Source organism: Dipodomys ordii, unplaced genomic scaffold (assembly GCF_000151885.1).
Source record: "Dipodomys ordii isolate 6190 unplaced genomic scaffold, Dord_2.0 Scaffold15, whole genome shotgun sequence".
Lineage (NCBI taxonomy): Eukaryota > Metazoa > Chordata > Mammalia > Rodentia > Heteromyidae > Dipodomys > Dipodomys ordii.
The window spans coordinates 7,705,106-7,724,107 of record NW_012267231.1 but is presented as its reverse complement, the minus strand read 5'-3'; the positions used below and the strand labels follow the sequence as shown (position 1 = coordinate 7,724,107).

General features: G+C 50.1%; 1 protein-coding gene across 1 annotated transcript in view; it reads right to left on the bottom strand.

Moving 5' to 3' along the window:
* Window positions 1–2,585: 2,585 nt before the first annotated feature.
* Window positions 2,586–19,002, bottom strand: part of Synm (synemin, intermediate filament protein) — a 17,110-nt gene continuing 693 nt past the window's right edge. The window contains exons 2-6 of the mRNA XM_013011890.1: window positions 18,863–19,000; window positions 14,185–14,309; window positions 7,179–7,249; window positions 4,082–6,510; window positions 2,586–3,253 (exon numbers count right to left, since the gene is read on the bottom strand). Coding sequence (XP_012867344.1) covers window positions 2,933–3,253; window positions 4,082–6,510; window positions 7,179–7,249; window positions 14,185–14,309; window positions 18,863–19,000 — 3,084 coding nt within the window. The 3' untranslated portion in view covers window positions 2,586–2,932. The remainder of the gene's footprint in view (window positions 3,254–4,081; window positions 6,511–7,178; window positions 7,250–14,184; window positions 14,310–18,862; window positions 19,001–19,002) is intronic.

Here is a 19,002-nt window from a genome sequence, read left to right as displayed (position 1 = left end):
TTTATTACATAAAACTCAACTGGAAAACATTCATTCTCTTTAGCAAAAAATGTGTGTGGGGGGGGAGGGTCCCCTTTGCTTTTTAAATTTTTATATCCACGTTCTTGTGACACTTCCCTTTGTAGAGAACAGGAGGTGAACAAAATCAGCTGCTTAGATGTTTCCATTGACAAGAGACATCTTAAACCATCAAAACAAACCGGTGGGGAGTGATGAAACATTCAATCATACTGTTGTGTCTAAACAATCATAAATAACAAAAGACGGGCTGTATTTCCACCCTGCCCAATCCACAGCGCTGCTTTCTCTCCTCTCCAGGGTGATTGGTTGGTTTAAAGAACACAGAGCTTTGGAGGTGACCTGCCAAAAGCCCTGCTCCTGGGTGACCCAGCACTTAGAAACTGAAGACCACAGCTCATACTGGTTAAAACCCCTTGGGGTATTTCCTCGAATGCTTGCATTCCTACTTGGAGCTGGAAATTGAGATTTACAACATTTATTTTCAAAAAGAAACAGAAGAGGACCTGACATTAATAACTTGCTCAGATCATGAGCGTAAGTTCACCAGCTAAGGAAGGACTGGCCACACCTACGTTGGCCCACTTAGACTCCTAACAGACCCCTTAACATCTGGTCATTACACAAGCCGTGGAAATCGGTTAGTCAAACACCACTGCCAGTTATAGCTAAAGAAATCAGCATGTCTTTGACCATATTAAAAATGGCACCTCTGAAATCCACTCACCTGTATATCAGGGTGATAATCACTAGCTCCAATCAAAGATGGGAAAGAAAGGTCAAGCTTTGGACTTAAGTCATCTTCCTTTCTACACCTTGAGTTGTGATCCTCCCCCCCCCCCATAGACTGCCTGAGAATGCATGCTATACTCCCCTCTCTAACCTGCCTGCCTCCCTCCCTAACGGAGAGCTGATAACGGGACCCAGGGGATGTCACCTGCGCCAGGATGCAGAGGGGCCTCCCATGCCATAGCCCTACCACTGTCCTCATAACGTACCTGAAAGTTGTGTCAGTTCGGATCCTTCCTTCCCAGCGCATGGCGGTCAGGCCCACCATCCCGGGAGAAAGCTGCTGCTCTAGACTAAAACGATGCTGTGCTGCTAGAGAGGCTATTTTTAATGCGATGCTACACCCTTTAAAGACGGGAGCTAGGAAACTGCACTCCCCATGTGTGACGAGAAATGAATCCAAACGAACCTGCCTATCCTAATTTCATCTGCACAGTGACACACATCGGGAGACTCATATCTGCGGCCCATGAGCGGGGGAAGAGGGCCTTTGTCATCCTTCAGGGCCCATCCTGGGGGCTCTTTACCCCCCCCACACACACACACTGCATGATTTGTGTGGAAAGTGCAGAACATGCCCATGAAGTTGGTGTGAAGGAGTTGTTTCCCCTTTGTTCTTCAGGCTCAGAAAGACTTTCATCCCATGGAGGGGGGAGGTGTTCAGAATGGCTTCTTTGAAGGTCACCATCCACTTCTTTTCTTCTTCTTTTTTTATAATGTGCATGTACCAGTACTGGGTCTTGAACTCAGAGCCTGACACTCTTGCTTTTTAGTTCTTTGTTGTTGAAGACTGGCACTGTACCATTTGAGCCACACCTCTACTTCTGGCATTTTGTTAGTTAATTGGAGATAAAAGTCTCTTAGATTTGTTTACTCTTAGATTTGAACAGGAATCCTCAGATCTCAGCTTCCTGAGTGGCTAGGATTACAAGCATGAGTTGCCATCTGGGTAGCAGCTCTACACTCTCACTGCTGAATGGGGAGTCCTGTTCTACTGCTGAAGGCTAAGGCTCGGAGAAGCTCAAGTTCAAAGACCTTGACAGTCGTTGGCTACTCTAGAGCTTAGGTAAGAGCAGGAATGGAGTGTTCAGATAGGAGTACTTCCTATGACCCAACATCATGACGAAGAAGCTATAAGCCGTTCCCACCCTCCCCCACCCTGAGAAGAACCTCTATGAACACAGCAGGAAGGTAGATTCAAAAGGCCACATTAGACTACAGCAGTCCGCTCCACAAACTTTTTTTACACATAGAAAGCAATTCACTCCAGCCTTTAAAATGAATTTAAATCTCTGAAAAGCTGTCTCCCAAAGAAATCATTTGGTAGATACTTGTAACATACAGTATTGCTTATTTTACATGATTTCTTTTTTGAAAAGACACAGAAAAAGAGAAAAAGGTATTTTCCCTTAAATGTTAGTTTATTATTTATGACTATTATTTCACATTTAGCACATGCAAACAAGAATCTACTCTTGAATATATATTATTTCAATCTGGTTAAGGTTAATGTGGTAGGCATCTTGTTTATAGGTAATTAGAGCTTCAAACAGTTGCAAACTGTTTCTGTGACTGGGTGAGAAACTCCACACAAGTGGGGAGAAAAACTCAGAGAAAGGTGGATTTGTTGTTGTTGTTTGTATTTGTTTTTTTTTTTTTGCCAGTCCCAAGGTTTGAACTCAGGACATTTTACTTGTTTGCCACACCTTGAAACACACCTCCAGCCTAGCCTTTTGCTGATTATCTTGGAGCTCAGGCTGGCTTCTAATCATGATCCTCCAGATCTCAGCCTCCCTGAGTAGCTAGGCTTATGGGCATTAACTATACGTCACCAAGTTGGAAAAGGCAACTTTTTTAAAAAAATTAAAAAGACTAAGAAATATTTTGTAAAAGTTCCAATAGGAAAATGAAATTCCAAAGCCCTTAAGGGCACAAATTACCCTTGGAACCTTTACGGATTAAATCTGAAGTGAACTTGACATTGCCTGGAGTTCTCCAAAGAAAATGGAGAGAGAGGAAGTTTTGATCGTGAGCCTCTTCCCATGTCATAGATTAAGGGAAGTCTTTTAGCCGTGTCGGCACGCCTCCAAACAAGATGCCAGGTAGATCAGAACATGTCAGTTTGTCAGAACCAATGTCCATCACTCTCCTCCTCCCCCTCCTCCTCATTGTCTAGATAGAGGAGGGCCACTTTCTTTTCATCCGAAACCACCGACCTTTGGTCTACGATTCTTTGTAGCTGCACCATCTTGTCAAACCCAGCCTGCTCTGCCCCCTGCTCTGCAGGGGCCTGGCGCTCATCCCCAACAGAAGGCTGAAAGCTCCTGCCCGCTTCTTGATCGTCCCTATTGCCTGTGGCTCTCCAGCTACCAGAGTCAGAAGCGTCTGCTTCCATCTTTGCCCCTGGGGTTCGGCTGGGGCTCGCCCTTGCGTTATTCAGGTCCACCTGAAAGGTAAATGAAGTTTCTTTGGGCCCCAGTGCAATGGGAGTTAGTGGGCTATGACTGTCATCTCCCCCGCCTAGCTCTGAGGAGGCCACTGCACCACCACATGTGGATGTCTTGGACACGGACCCGTGGCTGACTATGTGTTCAGAGGTTTTAGTTTCTGCGGGACCTAGCCGAATGTGCCTGGAGGACACTGCTGTGCCTGCGACCCCTGCTCTCTGCCCCCCTGGAGATTCAGAAATGAGCCTCTGGAATGTTCTCTGTTCAGTCAGGAGCACTTTCCTACCAATGTCATGACCCTGAGTGGCCAGGATGGCGTCTGCTGAACCCTCTCCGTGGAAGGTGCACCCAGAGTCACTAAATTCCACCGGCTGGGAAACTATCTCCTCCGTGGTAACGTGAGTCACGGGTGTGCTGTTCCCTGGTGACTCCTCTCTGGTCCCCCATCCCACTTGGTTGGGGAGGGGGGCTATGAACTGGATTTCCCCCCTGAACCCTTCTTTGGGGCCTAACTGGAGGTGCCTGACAGAAGAGTGAGTACCCACTGACTCTTCCACTTCCAAGTTACCCCCAACATTGGCTGACCCAGAAAAGGGACCTTGAAAGTGAATTTCCTTTTCAGTGTGGAACTGCTGGAAACCATAGGGGCTGTGCCTTCCAGATGTGTCAACATCTGCAGACTGCCCGGCCAGGCCAGGCTCTTCCAGGTCAGGACCTGGGAAGATGACTTCCGGTGCTAACTGACTTTGACCGGAAGCTGAGGGAAAGAACCTCATAGAGCTGCTGGCACCCACTGAGCTGCCTGCTGGCCTCAGGTCCCCACTTACCTCTAACACCTCTGCACCAGCTGCTCCATGGGAGACCCGCTCGGTCCTCCAGACGGCAGTGGGGCCTAGCTTAACGTGCCTCCCAGACTGGCTGATATCCTCTACCACGTGAGATTGCACAAAACCCCGTGGGCTGCTGACTTCCACAGTGGCTGACACTGGGCCCTGGACGGTGGGCCGGTCAGTGCCGTGAGAGGCCTGGCTGGTGTCATCCCACTCACCGGATGGGCTATACAGTTCCCTGGTGGCCCAGCGCTTGAAGCGAATGCCCCCCACTGGCACCTCTGTCCAGTCCTCACTGTCCGGGCTGCCAGCTGTCCGGCTGGGTCGCTTGATCAAGCTCTCTCTGACCACTGCCTCGACCGTCTTTTCTATTTCCCCAGCATCATCTCGGCTCAGCTCCTCCAGGTCCAACTCGTCGGCATCCACGGTCTGTGACAGGTTGACCTCCGCGACTAAGGTCACGGCCCCGCCCCCGGAGGTGTGGACTTTCTTCACGTCCACCGACATGCTCCCTGGCTCGCCCTGGCCCTCCTTGGTGAGGGCGGACAGCTCCTCCTTCATGCGCTCTGGAAGGGTTTCCTCCAGCTGCCCAATCACCTCCACCAGCTCATGCCGGGGCTCCTTGGAGAAGACACGCTTAATGGAGGTGTGGAGTTCGTGGGGTATTTTGATTTCTTTCTCGATGACTGTGGGCTCTGCGTGTACTTCACCACTAGCTTCTTCCTTCCAGTGGGCGGAACCCAGGCCACCCCCTAAGGGGGGAGCCAGGATATCCACAGCTTCCACATCCCTGTCCTTCTCACCTGTCACGTGGCCCCTCTTTCTCCGACAAGTGCCCTGCACAATCTCGTCTTGCCAAGAGTACCTGATGGTAGACTCTTCTTCAATGTGGATCTGCCCATACACCGAGCCTTCGTCCTTGTCTCTGCCAAGCCCCCCAGGGTGCTCCTCGGGGGTCGACACAAAATAACTCTGCTCTCCCTCTGAGTCACCTGCCTCTGTCACTTCTTCCACGAGAGGTCTGTTTTTCCAGGCCTGCTTGGTCTTTTCAGGTTGGCGATCAGAGAATGGGACATCCGTCGTCTCTCCCTCCTCCTCCTCTTCCTCGACAATCCCCATGGAGCTGGGAGTCATGTCATCAGCCTCCTCCACTTGAAAGGGGGTGGGGGACTCCCCACCACCTATGTAGCTCATGGGCTCTTCCACAATCTCCACATTGACCACCTTTGCCTTCCCCTCCCTTCCTTGCAACCCCAGATTGATTATGTCTCCTATCATCTGTTCGGTCGATTTCCCCTTCAGGCCCACGTCCTTGACATTCTGGCTCAGAAGGTAATCTAGGCCGGCTTCTTGAGAAACATCTACGTCTTCCCTCAGTTTGGATTCCACGACTATTTCCGTCTTGGTTTTCTTGCCACCAGGAAGCTCCTGCCTGCCCACAAAAGTGACTTTTGTGTCTGGGAAAGAATCGGCAGATACTTCTGCATCGGGAGACTGGGTGAACTGCTGGAGGATACTGGTGACAATGTTTTCAGCGATCGTTTCGGTCATGGAATCACCTGGCAGAGAGCTGGCGGTGTGCCTGGTGTCCAGCCTGAACCTAGTTTCTCTTTTTACCGCCTCCGTGTCCTGGCTGTCACCTGCATCCTTCTTCCTGAGTGTCTGGAGACCTTTCACGGACACTTCCGGTCGGGTGACCTGGGATGTTTCTAGAGTTATTGGGATCTCTCTTCCTTTGTCATCTTTCTCCTTCAATGCTTCCTTCCCTGTGGCTTTCTCTCTCAACTGCTGGCTTTCTCTCTTTCTCGCTTCTTTATCCAACTTTGTTAGTTCTTCCCACCTTAAGTTTCTCTCCTCGGATGCCTTCTCTTTAGAATCGAACATTTTCCTTTCTGGTTTTATCTGGACAATTCCTGGTCTCTCTCGTTCCTGTTCCTTGGTGGTTTCCACTTCTATTTTCTTTCCCAGAATGACACTCCTCTCGTGTGACCGAGCACGCTCCCCGGCTCCCGTCCTGCTGTCTCGGCCCTCACGGAGTGACTCGTGGGCCGAATGAGCAAGGATGTCTCTGGTACCTTCTGATTTCGGTCTACTAGGGAATGTTTTCACGTAAGCATCTGTATCTCTTCCAAGACCGAGGGTTGGAGAGACAGTTCTGAAACTGGTCTGACTCTTGATGGTTTTTTCATAAGCGTTTTCCTGCAGGGTGGTAGCGGAGGAAGAATAGCCTGGGGTCAGGACTCCTCGTGTGGCTGCACTTCTGACAGGTGTGGCTGTCTGGGACCCCAGGTACCTGACTCCATTGGAATATAGAGCCGAGCTGTGATTTACAGATGCCAGGGGTGCTTTCTGTCTTAGAAGCAGATTTCTTTCATTTTTCCTCTGTAATAGTGAGTCAGTGTAGTGGTAGGATGTGTTTCTGAAATCTGCAAGAATGGAATGGAAGAGTTCGTTACAAGGATAGGCATCATTATCTTTTATGCATCTTAAAAGTCTACTGGGTGTGGTGGATCATACCTGTAATCCCAGCTACTCAGAAGCTGGAGATTAGGAAGAATGCAGTTTGATGCTAGTCCAGGCAAAAAGCAAGGGAGACACACCCCCTCCCCTACAGAAGTATGTGAAAACTTAAGGCCTGATAGCAAAGTTCACAACTAGAAATCTTGATCATAGCTTCTTTCTCGGGCATAGTATGCAGCTGTGAAAGTAGATTTAGTTTGCAAATATAAGGTCTTCACAACCCTTTAAGAAGCTTGAAGACTGCCAGCACCAGTGGCTCACGCCTATAATCCTAGCTACTCAGGAGGCTGAGATCTGAAGATTACAGTTTGAAGCCAGCCCAGGAAGAAAAGTCTGTGAATCTCTTATCCAATCTACCAGAAAAAAGTTGGAAGTAGAGCTGTGGCTCAAGTGGCAGAGCACCAGCCTTGAGCACAAAAAGCTCAAGGACAGCACACAAGCCCTGGGTTCAAGGGCCAAGACTAGTAGAGAGAGTGAGAGAGAGAGAGAGAGAGAGAGAGATCACATCTATACTGAACATGAGCAGACTGTCTTCTTGCCGTGAAGTTAGTCAGCTTTTCTTACATTTATTTACCTTGTGGCATGTTGGCAACTTCCTCTGTCCAGACGATTATCTCCGGATTGCTTTCTCCTTCCAACAAGGCTCTGCAAAAATATTTCTGAAGTCATTAAAAAAGCCATTGAAAATGGAAGATTGCGCCTCTATTATAAAATATCCTAGACAGTATTGGCCAGTGAGGACACTGTCACAATGCCATGAACTGTAGGGAGAGGTGGCTGGGCCTGGGGCCGCAGCTCAGGGCTGCAGCTGCTCCCCACCCCTGCCCCGCTCCACTGCTCTGCTCCCTGCCAGGTCTCTGGAACCCACACAGAGGTGCTTGCCTGGCAGATGCCCAACAGATACGAGCAAAGTGAGGAAAATGTGTGGGCCGTGGATGTATGTACAGAGAACCCCACCCGCCCCAGGAAGGGCAGGCACCAGGTGGCACTGATGAGATGGGCTGAGGAGGGGAGATCTTGCTTCTCTGGGAATCAGTGCTCAAGTCAGCACTCTACCTGCTACAGCATCCCGATACAGCTGCAGCCCTCCACCAGAAATCACAGGGGAATTTGGGAGCGGCAGCCTGCAGAGCTGATGGAGCAGAGTGGGGTGTGGCATTATTGCTCCAAGTTGGGCAGTTGGGCTGCATCTGTGGTTTTCAAACTGGAGTCTATAGGAATATACTGTGTGTGTGTGTGTGTGTGTGTGTGTGTGTGTGTGTTATGCTAGAGTTGGAATCTAGAGACCTGCACAAGCCAGGCAAGTGCTGTACCACCAAGCTATAGTCCCAGACCTATGAAGATATTGTGGAGATGAAAAAGAAAAGAAGAGAAAAGAAAAGAAAAGAGACAAAGGCAAGTAGGTTAAAAAGGAAAAGGAAGAACTAGAGACCCCCAGTACACACACACATACACACACACAAAATGTTGGGAAGTACCCGTCTGGGTGGCTTCTTCAGCTATGCCTAACTCCAACATTTTGAAAGTATCATCATTCTCCAGACTTTGGCATTGTAAAAGGAGTGGCCTGAAGGCCACAGCGTGGTGCTGGAGTCGGAGCCCTGGGGTGTCCATCAACAGGGTCCCTCCCAGAGACCTCAAGGCCGCCAGAGGCTGTGAGCTCTGTGGTTTCGTTGCTAGAGTAACAAGGGCGTCTGTTAAGTCCAGCTCTGAGAAATATACAGTGAATGGCAAAGGGTATCCAGAAGCACAGCCCACTGGGAAATGCTGGTTATTACCAGCGAGAGCCAGGCAGGAAAACAGAAGAGGAAGCCTAGATCCCCGCCGGGGCTTGGTGACTCAGGCAAACCATACAAAGGCTTATTTCCACTGAGATGATGATTCCCAGATGATGCCCACAGAGGCAGGACCCTCCTGCAGGCAGCTAAAGGAAAGGCAAAAAGCCCACAGGAGCTGGGCATGGGAGACTCATGCCTGTAATCCCAGCTACTCAGGAGGCTGAGATCTGAGGATCACTGTTCTAAGCCAGCCTGAGCAGGAAAGCCCATGAGACTCATCTCCAGCTAACCACCACAAAAGCCAGAAGTGGAGCTGTGACTCAAGTGGTAGGGCACTAGCTTTGAGCACAAAAACTCAGAAACAGTGCCTAGGCCTCAGGACTAGCACACATAGACCACACACACACACACACACACACACACACACACACACACACACACACACACACACACACACACACACACTCTGTATCTGTGTGTCTGTCTCTCTCACACACACAGTGCTCAAGGGGGTGCATTTAGAGGGCTGGCCACATCAGCAGTGACTAAAATGCACCCATGTGGAAAGACCAGAGGCGAAGGCCAGGGCCTCAGTCCTTCCAGTCAGGATGGAGGCCAGGAAACACAACACCCGTCCATTAATCCCACACCCTCATGACCAAGCAGTTTGGGTGCCAGGAGCACAAATAGCTTCCATCGCCAAGAAACCTCTGAGGCCTGTGGAGTAAGTGGAATGCTCTGAGCAGCACCAGCTCCACGGACGTGCACCCAGGACCGCTGAGGTAGCATCCTACAGCCAGAGGCCGGAACACAGCAAGGACAGAGGGCCAGTCACCACTCAGATCCTGCTCAAAGCAAGCCTCAGGTGCCATAAGCCACGTGGAACAGGCTCCCTGAGTCAGGACAGAAGACCTTTGGCGGGGAAAGGCCCCAGGGACTCAATGAAATCTGTCTGCCCACCATCCCACAGGGAATCGTTCTGCTCCTGTCTCCCTAAATCAAAGCAGCTCCAAGCTTCTACAGAGCCAGGCTCCTGAGTGGGGAGCCAGCTGGGGTGTGTGGTCTGGAGGAAGAATGAAACCCAGCCCTAGCCTCTCCCTCCAGCAGGGCTGGCCCTGCTCAGCTCCTCCTGTCTACCTCATATCCATGTGCTTACAAGAGCCAGGCTGCCCCCAAAGGGCCTGGCCTCCACCAGCAATGCAGGGGGGAAGCCTGGAGAGAGTTCTTCACCAAGGGCCCTGGGCTTGCTGGAATCCTCACAGCCTGCCCTCCCACGCTCTCCCCTGCCAGGTTGCAAGACTACCGTGAGGCCAGGGATGGTGGACATTGCATCCGAACGTCACAGCATGAATCCTGCAGGCAAGGCCTTCATGCCAGATTCAGGAAGAAAAATGCCATCTGCTGGATGTCACCCTAAATGTCCCTAACCACTCCCAGTCCCTCATCTGTGCCCTACCAAGAGCTAGACCCCACAAGGCAGAGCGCATGTCACCGGAACACCCAGCACCAGGCTTGAAAGGCACCCCTGGAGTGCCTGTGTGCCTGGAGCCAAAGGAACAGATGCACCCAACTTTTTTGGTTTTGGTTTTGTGCTGATTCTGGGGCTTGAACTCTGGGGCCTGGCTCAGCTTTTTCCACTCAGAGCTGGGAGCTCTACCACCTGAGCCTCGCCTCTCGTTGGGGCTTTTGTGCTGGTGAATTGCAAAGAAAAGTCGTGTAGAATTTTTCCACCGGGGCTGGCTTTGAACTGATTCCCCAGATCTCAGCCTCCTGAAACAGTAGAGGATTGAGAAACGGGAGCCTGCTTTAGATGCGGCCAACTTTCAAGAAATACAGGGAGCGTGCTCAGAGGCTCCCACCAAATCTGGCTATTTTGAGAGCAATGGAGGAAAACTGCCCCGAGGCCACAGAGAGAGAAATGCCAACCTCCTGAATCACAGGCTATTAGTGAGCATTTCACGCTGTTCCACAGGCTGGCAGATTGTCTAGCAGGCAAACCAGAGAAGTTATGGGAAAACCCAGTTCCCTGGTTTGGACTCCCACACAAATCCACAGAACAGAACTGAGCAGTAATGTGGCCTCTGGCCAGGTCCCAGGCTTTAATGGCCCACCCGGCGTCCTAACCAGCCCCACACTGGGGGCTGTCTGTCTAGGATAGATGATCCTAATGGAACTTCGTGGTATATCCGCTGTTGCTTGGCACGGTGGGATGCCAGGCCACCACACAGAATACCTCCCAGAAATGAGGGCAAGAGGGAGGGGAGAGGCAGGCAGAGGATGCTTCCAGAAGGGACACCTGTGTGGAGCTTGCTGTGGTTCCAGGGGCCAGGGCTGGTTCCCGTGGCATTTGCCTGCAGGTGTGGAGCTCTGAGTAAAAGAAGGGAGGCTACAGGATGCATCTGCCTCTCTGCGCCTCTGCATGGAACACATGGAAGGTGTGTCCACAGAGGGAGCCTGGCTTACTCCAGACTTTTGTTTTTATTCTACAGCTGGTTGGTCACATGAGGTACATCACAGGATGGGGAGGTAGGAGAGGAGAGACAAGCCAGGCCTCTCCTTCCCACAGGCAACATCAGGACCTGAACCTTGAAGGGTCAGAAGGGCCACAGATTCAGATAAAGAAGAATCCAGTGACGCTGCTGATCTCTCTCATGTTCATTTGGAACTCACATCCCCAATGCCATCTCTAGGTCAATACTAGAAACTGGGGGCCGAGGGGCGGGGACGGGCAAAAAATTATGATCAACAGAGAGACAAAGGCTGTTCTGCTATTCCTCAGAACATGAACAACGAAGCTTTGCCAGGGGCCAGAGACACTGGAAGATCTCATTCCCATGTTCACCTGCCAGCCAGGGCTAGCCTGCCATCCACAACGTTGGATGGAAAGCTTCATTCTTGAACTCTTTGATGTTTTCCTGGTTTTCATTCTATAATATCTTACTTACTCTATCAAATTCTCTGTTCATTTGTAAGTGAGAAGCCTGTATTTAGAAATCATGTTTCAATATTCTGTAATGATTTATGTTTCTCCTGTGAAGGCTGTAGGAAAAGTAACCTATCCAGGCTGGGAAAGAGTTCAGACCCATTGAGAACTGGCCTTGCTCGCAGATACACTGCAGCACAAAAACCCAGTGCTGCAATTGATGCTATCAGGGTATGGAAGTAGCAGGATCTTGATCCATGGCTGGGCACAGACACACACACACACACACACACACACACAGACACACACAGACACACACACACACAAAGTGAGACTTGATTTGCAGAATAATGAAAGCGCAAAGGACTGGATGTGTGGCTCACGCAAGGTCCTGAGTTCAAAACCCTGTTAATACTAAAACAAACCGATAAACAAAGCCAAACAAAAATCTGCAGCAAATATGCCTTACAATTTCAACAGCCATCGTCCTTTTCCTTTCTTCTATAAAAGATATTCAATCTAATGAGTCCCAGGACAATGACTGTCAACAAAGCAGTTTGTGTGGTCATGGCCACCACAGGGAAAGCCAGGTGGCAAATCAGCGTGAAGCCACTAGGGGGAACAAGTCTAGCCTCGTGGAGCTGATTGTCCTCGGTAAGACAAGGGTAAGAAGGAGGCCGACTTGCTTAAAGATGGTGGGTCATAGTTTGCAAAGACTACGCGGCATCAGATCATACACTGACATAAACACGAGTTTCCACCCCTGCTCTTAGAACCTGAGCCACAGCACAGACTACGGGGGAAAATAATCAAACAAAACACATTTATATAAGGAAATGAGTTAGGCTATTTAACCATCTATATACATCTTGGGTGGCAGGAGGTCTGGGGCGATGCTAGCCTTCCGACCCAGCCACCTGTACCAAGACTGGGCCAAGAATCATCTCAGGTTCCTAGCATAGCTCATTCCCCACCCCCACACGCCCCTGAGAAGCACAGAGACTTCTAAGTCCACAGGACATGGCCTGGTCAATCCATCACCGAAGCAGACAGGAACAATTTGCTCTGTCCCTGCCCACAGTCTGGCTTCTGGCCTCCAGCAAAAATGGCTCCCAGTCAATGTGAGCTCCTGGGAGAAGCTAAGCGGCTTCAGTAGGCTGTGAGCGCCCCGCAGCAAACGCAGGTCCTGACCTCGCACATAAGTGCCTGCTGAGCACTCCTGGCTTTTTTAGGATTGAGAACGAGAGGCCAGGCCCAGTGACGGAAGGAAAGGTCTGGACATTCCAGAGAGACAGAGAACAGAATGAGTCTCCATTCCAAGCCAGAGAGCCATTACTGTAAGGTCTAGCCTGGGGCGCGGGGGGGGGGGGGGAGGCAGACTCCTTCCTCCTCTTGGCTAAGTCTCCGCCCAGTACTTGTGTTACCTAGGTAACTGGCACACCTGGGCTGCCCCCATCACTCCCAACAGACTGTGGGAGGGTCCCAGGCCCTGAGGTCACATCTGTATCCAGTTGTGACTACACCTTCCCTCACCTGACCACACCTTCTCCCCGCCCCTTCCCTACCTAAACCCAGGTTGGACCTCAGCCTGAATACCAAGTGGTGTTCTCTTGATTGGCTACCTGATTAGAACTGGTAAATTTAATTTACCTTACAATTACAAAAAGGAAAAGGAAAGAAAATCCAACTCCCTCTGTGGGGACTAGATGTTCTAACTTGAGGTGTTACTAACACAGGCCCATCCCACCCACCTTGGAGAAATCTTCTCTCGAATGAGAGCTTCCAGAAGGAGATCACCTCTAGTCAAAAATCAATGGCCATGCAGGAAAAGCAAAGGCCACCCCAACAGGGGACAGCCGGCTGTGGAGAACTGACTGCCTCTGTGCCCTGCTCAGTGCCCAGCCCCTTCAAAGGCCCTTAGGACCTTCCCACCATCAGAAATGGTGTGGATAACCCAATACGTAAACCAGATGCCCAAGACCTCCATGGTGAGCTCGTGACACAGAGCAATAAGGAGAGTCTGTGCGCAGCCATTTGAAGCAATGGCTCAACAGGTAGATGGATGTCCTGAGTCCTGATCCTCCCTTCCTTCCTTCCTCCCTTTCTTCCTTCCTTCCCTCCTTCCTTCCTTCCTTCCTCCCTCCCTTCCTTCCTTCCTCCCTTCCCTTCTTTCTTTCTTCCTTCCTTCTTTCTCTCTCTCTCTTCCTCCCTCCCTCTCTCTTCCTTTCTTACTTCCCTCCCTATCTTCATCTCTTCTTTCATTCCCTCCCTCCCTTCCCTCTTTCTTTCTTCCTTCCTTCCTCCCTCCCTCTCTCTTCCTTTCTTACTTCCCTCCCTCCCACCCTTTCTCTGGGGCTTGAACTCAGAACCTGGGCACTGTCTCTGAGTTTTTATACTCAAGGCTAGTGCTCTACCACTTGAGTCACAGCTCTACTTCTGCCTTTTTGGTGCTTACCCAGAGATAAGAATCTCATGGACTTTCTTTCCCCTGAACCTCAAGCCTCAGAACTCAGCCTCCTGAGTAGCTAGGATTCTTATTCTACTTTCTAGACTTCCACTTTCTAGTTCTGTAACGCCCCTTGGCTATGTTTGTTCACCTGTAAACACAGCTTCTAACTCCCAGGATCCAATGAGTTGGCGCATACAAAGCCCTTGAACTGTAATCCAGGACACAGAATCAGTAGAGGAGGGTGCCCGGCTCAGCGAGTGCTGTGGCTGGGAGGTGGGGGGTTGGGGATCCTCCAATGGGATCTGAGCACACCCCAGCTCTTCCTCCCTTAGGCCCTGAACACTGTTATCTGGCCACACGGGGGAGGGGAGGGGGTTGCTCTCTGCTTTTCACAAGGCCTCAGAAGTGTCTGAGGCTGCAGCATCCTTACCTATAGGTCGCCACCTCCAGGCTGAGGCTGGTCTTCACCTGCAGAAGTTCTTGATAGTCCCTTAATCGATCAGCCATGGCCAAGGTGAGGGCTTCCTTCTCCTCCTCCAGACAGTCAATCACCCTCTAGAGAGAACAGAAGGGCTTTTATATCTGAGACCTGGATGGAAGACACCAAGAGCGGTCATCATGTGAAGATGATCTCAAAGACACAATCTCTTCCATCTGGAAGGTGGGTTGCATTACGCACGGAGGATTTTGGTAGGACCTGGCTTCTTCGTTGGGCCATTCTGATCATAACAGAGGCTGCGTTTATTCAGATTCACCTCTGTTTCAGACACTGGTTTGCTCAGAAAGCCAATATACCTAACCAGGCTATTAAAATACATCCAACTAGATGTGATGGGGAAAAAAATAAGCCATGAGTCACAACAGTGCCTGTCATCCCAGCTATTCAGGAGGAGGAGATAGGAAGACCCAAGTCCAAGATGGTGAAAAAACAACCTGGCAGGGAAAGGGCGGGGGAAGCTCAAGAGTGCTTGCTGGTCAGTGCACGCACTCTAACATGGCCCCTCCCACCTGGTCAGGCCCCTCATCTGGCTTGTTGCTCTCTCTGCATTCAGCCTCCGGTCCAATGATCTGCATAGCCAAGCAAATATGTCAACATTGCAGAAGTCCACAGGCTCTTTTGGGGGCGGGGGGGGGGTTGCCAGTCCTGGGGCTTGAACTCAGGGCCTAGGCACTGTCCCTGGGCTTCTTTTGCTCAAGGCTAGCACTCTACCACTTGAGCCACAGAGCCTCTTCTGGCCTTTTCTGTTTATGTGGTACTGAGAAATCGAACCCAGGGCTTCATGTATGCTAGGCAAGCACTGTACCACTAAGACATTCCCAGCCCTCCAGATGCTTTTTGTTTCTACACCCATGTTGGGGCTTCAACTCAGGGCCTGGGAGGTATGCCTTAAATTTTTCTGCTCAAGACTGGTGCTTTACCACATGAGCCACAGCTCCACTTGTGGCTTTTGTTAGTTAATTGGAGATAGGAATCTCACAGCCTTTTCTACTCAGGCTGGCTTCAAACTTCAATCCTCAAATCTTACAGGTGTGAGCCACCAGGGCTCCTCTCTAGTCCATAAACTTTTGTAAGGGGAACATAGTTAACTAAGCCACACTTATGAATGCTTACCTTTGTAGAATTTTAAAACTATAGGTCTAAGAGGAAAGGAATATATTTTTCAATGCTGCTGGAACTCCATCACTACTATTGGGCTCCCAGTAAGATACAAAGAGACCATAATAAATACAGAATGCCAGAAATCAATGAACGAACTCACGCTGGATCTTACAACTGGGTTGATTGGTCATTTTTAAAAAAACTGCATGACAAATGCAAATAGTTTGCATTCAAGGACACTTCCATCTCTAAGCCAACAATTATTCAAAGTTCTCATTAAACATAAAGAGTGTTAAGAATAAGCCAGACACTGGTGATTCACACCTGTAATCCTAGCTTCTCAGGAGGCTGAGATTTGAGGATTGCTGTTCAAAGCCAGCCAGGGAAGGGAAGTGTGTGAGACTCTCATCTCTAAGTAACCACCAGAAAACTGGAAGTAGCGTTGTGGCTCAAAGTGGTAGAGTGCTACCTTTGAGTGGAAAAGGCTCCAGGGACAGAGCTCATGACTGATGAAAGAAAAAAGAGTGCTAAAAATAAATGAATAAACAAATATAAGCAAAACTCACTTAGCTTTTAAGACCAAGGCATAAATTTACAGATGACTGGCTAATGTCCCAGGTCCCTTTACGTAAAACAAACCCCAAACACTGACCGAATCTGCAGATAAGTGGTTGTCCGAAGCCAGCCTCTTGCCAGCCCTTACTTTCAGCAAGAAGCCAGGACATTCACATCTTTTCTATAGTTAAGCATCACTATTAAAACTCTGTTTCCCTGTTTCAGAGGCAAATACATACTCAAATACAAGGTTAGAATATGAAATGTGCTATAAATGAGTGTGTGTCCTTTCTAACATAGGAAGTTTAATGCCTAAGCACTAATATTTGAGAACCTGTCATTTCTTCCCCCTCCTCGCATAGTCAGATGAACTCAGTTCCTCACCCGCAAATCTTCCCAGACAGTCCACGGGGGTTGCTCCAGTGGGGCCTCTCTCCACCCAGGGACACACAATAGGTCTGGATTGTCAGTAAATATGAAGGGGGATGTGGGCCTTAAAAATAATTACAGTTCAAGTCCTATCAACATGGGAGTCAGAGCTCCCCACACTTGGCGGGAAATCTGTTGGCTTTGGGAGGCAGGAACATAGGAACTGGGAGCTTCTTGGCAATCCCCCTGAGGGAAGGAAGCCTTGAACTTGGGCTCCGCTTTGCCAGAAGTTTGTAAACTGTGGGCCAAGCCAGAAGTGTTGCAGCCTCAGATACCAGGTGCTAATCCCAACCAAAAGGTTGTACCTAATGCTGTCAAAACCTGGGAAAGAAGGAGGACTCTGGGGGCAGGGATGAGATCCAACTCTTCCAGGAAAAGTGTGCTGCTGTTAGTGGCAAAGGAATGAACTTTCTCCTCACCCCACTTGAGCTTCACCTTGTAAAGCTCACGCCTGTAATCCTAGCTACTCAGGAGGCTGAGATCTGAGGATTATACTTCCCAAGTCAAACTGGGCAGCAAAGCCCATGAGACTCCAACCAAGCAGCAAAAAGCCCAAAGTGGAACTGTAGCTCAAGGGTCAGAGCATCTGCCTTGTGTGAAAAAGCTAAGGAAAAGCACCCAGGCCCTGAGTTCAAACCCCAGTAGTGATCTCCCCAAAACCAAACAACAACAACAAAACACCCAGAATAAATGTAGACTCTTATGAGTATCTTGTTTCAGAGTCACAAAAGTGATTAAGAGCTTAACCTGCCTGGTGACAGAGTCAAGAGTTCAGGTCCCAGTAGGAAACTTAACCACGTGGCTAGTCCCATACCCCTTCCAATCAAAAGGAAGTTTTCCTTTACACAAATAGTCATCCTAGTGGCTAAGTCCTCACTCCCACGAGAAGAACCTCCATGTTTCCCCAGAAAGGCTGGCATAAATTACAAATGTCATCGAGGATTCTGTGCTCCGTTCCCGGCATGCTCCTCAGGCTTCGCCTGACCCAAGCCATATTAAGTACTGCGAACTTGTGAGTCTGTTCAGCAAACTCTGCTCTGGCAAACCTGGGGCACAGGCCAGCAAACGACACTGCCCACAGACTAGGCACACAGGACATGCAAAGGACCTCTCTTCCCAGGGTTCCTGGGGAAATTCTTTCCCTCACAAACTATGCAGGGGACCGACGGACCACGAGAAACTGTAATTGTGTTCTGCTGCCTCTGCTGCACTGCTCCTGTGCCAGGAGTGGAGGGGTGTGTGTGTGTGTGTGTGTGTGTGTTTGGAAGTTAATGTCCCATTAAACCACATGGAACAGCCAGGTGCCACATGGAACAAGCCAGGTGCTGGTGACTCACGCCTGTAATTCTAGCTACTTTTCAGGAGGCTGAAGTCTGAGGATCACAGTTTGAAGCCAGCCTGGGCTTGAAAGTCTGAGAGACATGTATCTCCAATTAACCACCAAAAGCCAGATGAAAAGCTGTGGCTCAGGTGGTAGAGTGCCAGCCTTGAGAGGAAAAAGCTAAGGGACAGCATCCAGGCCATAAGTTCAAGCCCCTATACTGGTCCAAAAAAGACAAAACACTTTCTGAAATTGTGTTCCTGTTATTTGAAACGATGTTCCTGAGAAACAGTGATAGTGTGACTTGGGAATATTTCCAAACCCAGCTGAGGCAGGCCAGGGCAGGAGCCAGACACTTGGACTATACGGGTGTGCGGACAATAAATCAGCTACAGGTGTCGCCAGGGGATGTCAGAAGGTTAGGGCTGGGCCATTTTGGAATGACAACTGTGTATATTCCTCTGCACTTGTAATAACATCCCACAGGGACCTGCTTTCCCATCCTTTTAACATTGCCCAGAGAGCTGATGTCAGCTCATGCTGTGAGCAAAAAAGCTAGGCCCTGGTTGCTGCCCTCCTCCCCCCCCCCCCCCCGAAAACACAAACCAATAAAAAAACAAACAGCCACACCGGGAGCCGCAGCCAGCTGTCTGCAGCCAGGAAATGACTCTGGCAAAACAAAAACAAAGAAAAAAACCCCACACAAGAAACAAGGAAACAAACAAAAGCCCGCACTACTTGCCTAGCAAGCACCAGACCCAAGTACTGCATGGAAATAAATTTAATAAAATACCGTTGGGGGAAACCTATTTAAGATCGGGCACCATCTAGGTAAGAAATGTCTTTGCCACTTTGGGAAGTCAGAGAACTTTCTTATTTCACTTTAGGGGCCAAATCTATAGAACACAGGAAGCCGAAGGAACCCAGAACTAACAAGATCGTGTGCCAGGATGTGCCCAGTCCTGCCAAGATCTAACGAGATGCTGAGGACTGTCCCCATGCATGTCACTGGGAGCGGAGGACCACACTTTTCTTCAGGGAGATGCCAGGGCCCTGTGGTCCCGAGATAAAGCAGCTCTCTGCACCCAGGGCTCTAAGTCATTCCAGAACCCTTCAGGCCTGGGTCTCCCAACCGCCCCGATCGTATGCGGCGGGGGCTGGGCCTGGGTGACCCGGGAGGGCTCGAGGTTCCCAGACACCCACCTGCCGCTCCTCCGCCTGCAGCCCGCACTCCTCGCTCATGCGCAGGAGCTCGTCCTCCAGCTGCGCGCGCAGCCGCTCCAGCTCCAGCGCCTCGGCCCGCAGCGCGTCCGCCTCCTGCGCGCACAGCCGCGCCTCGGCCT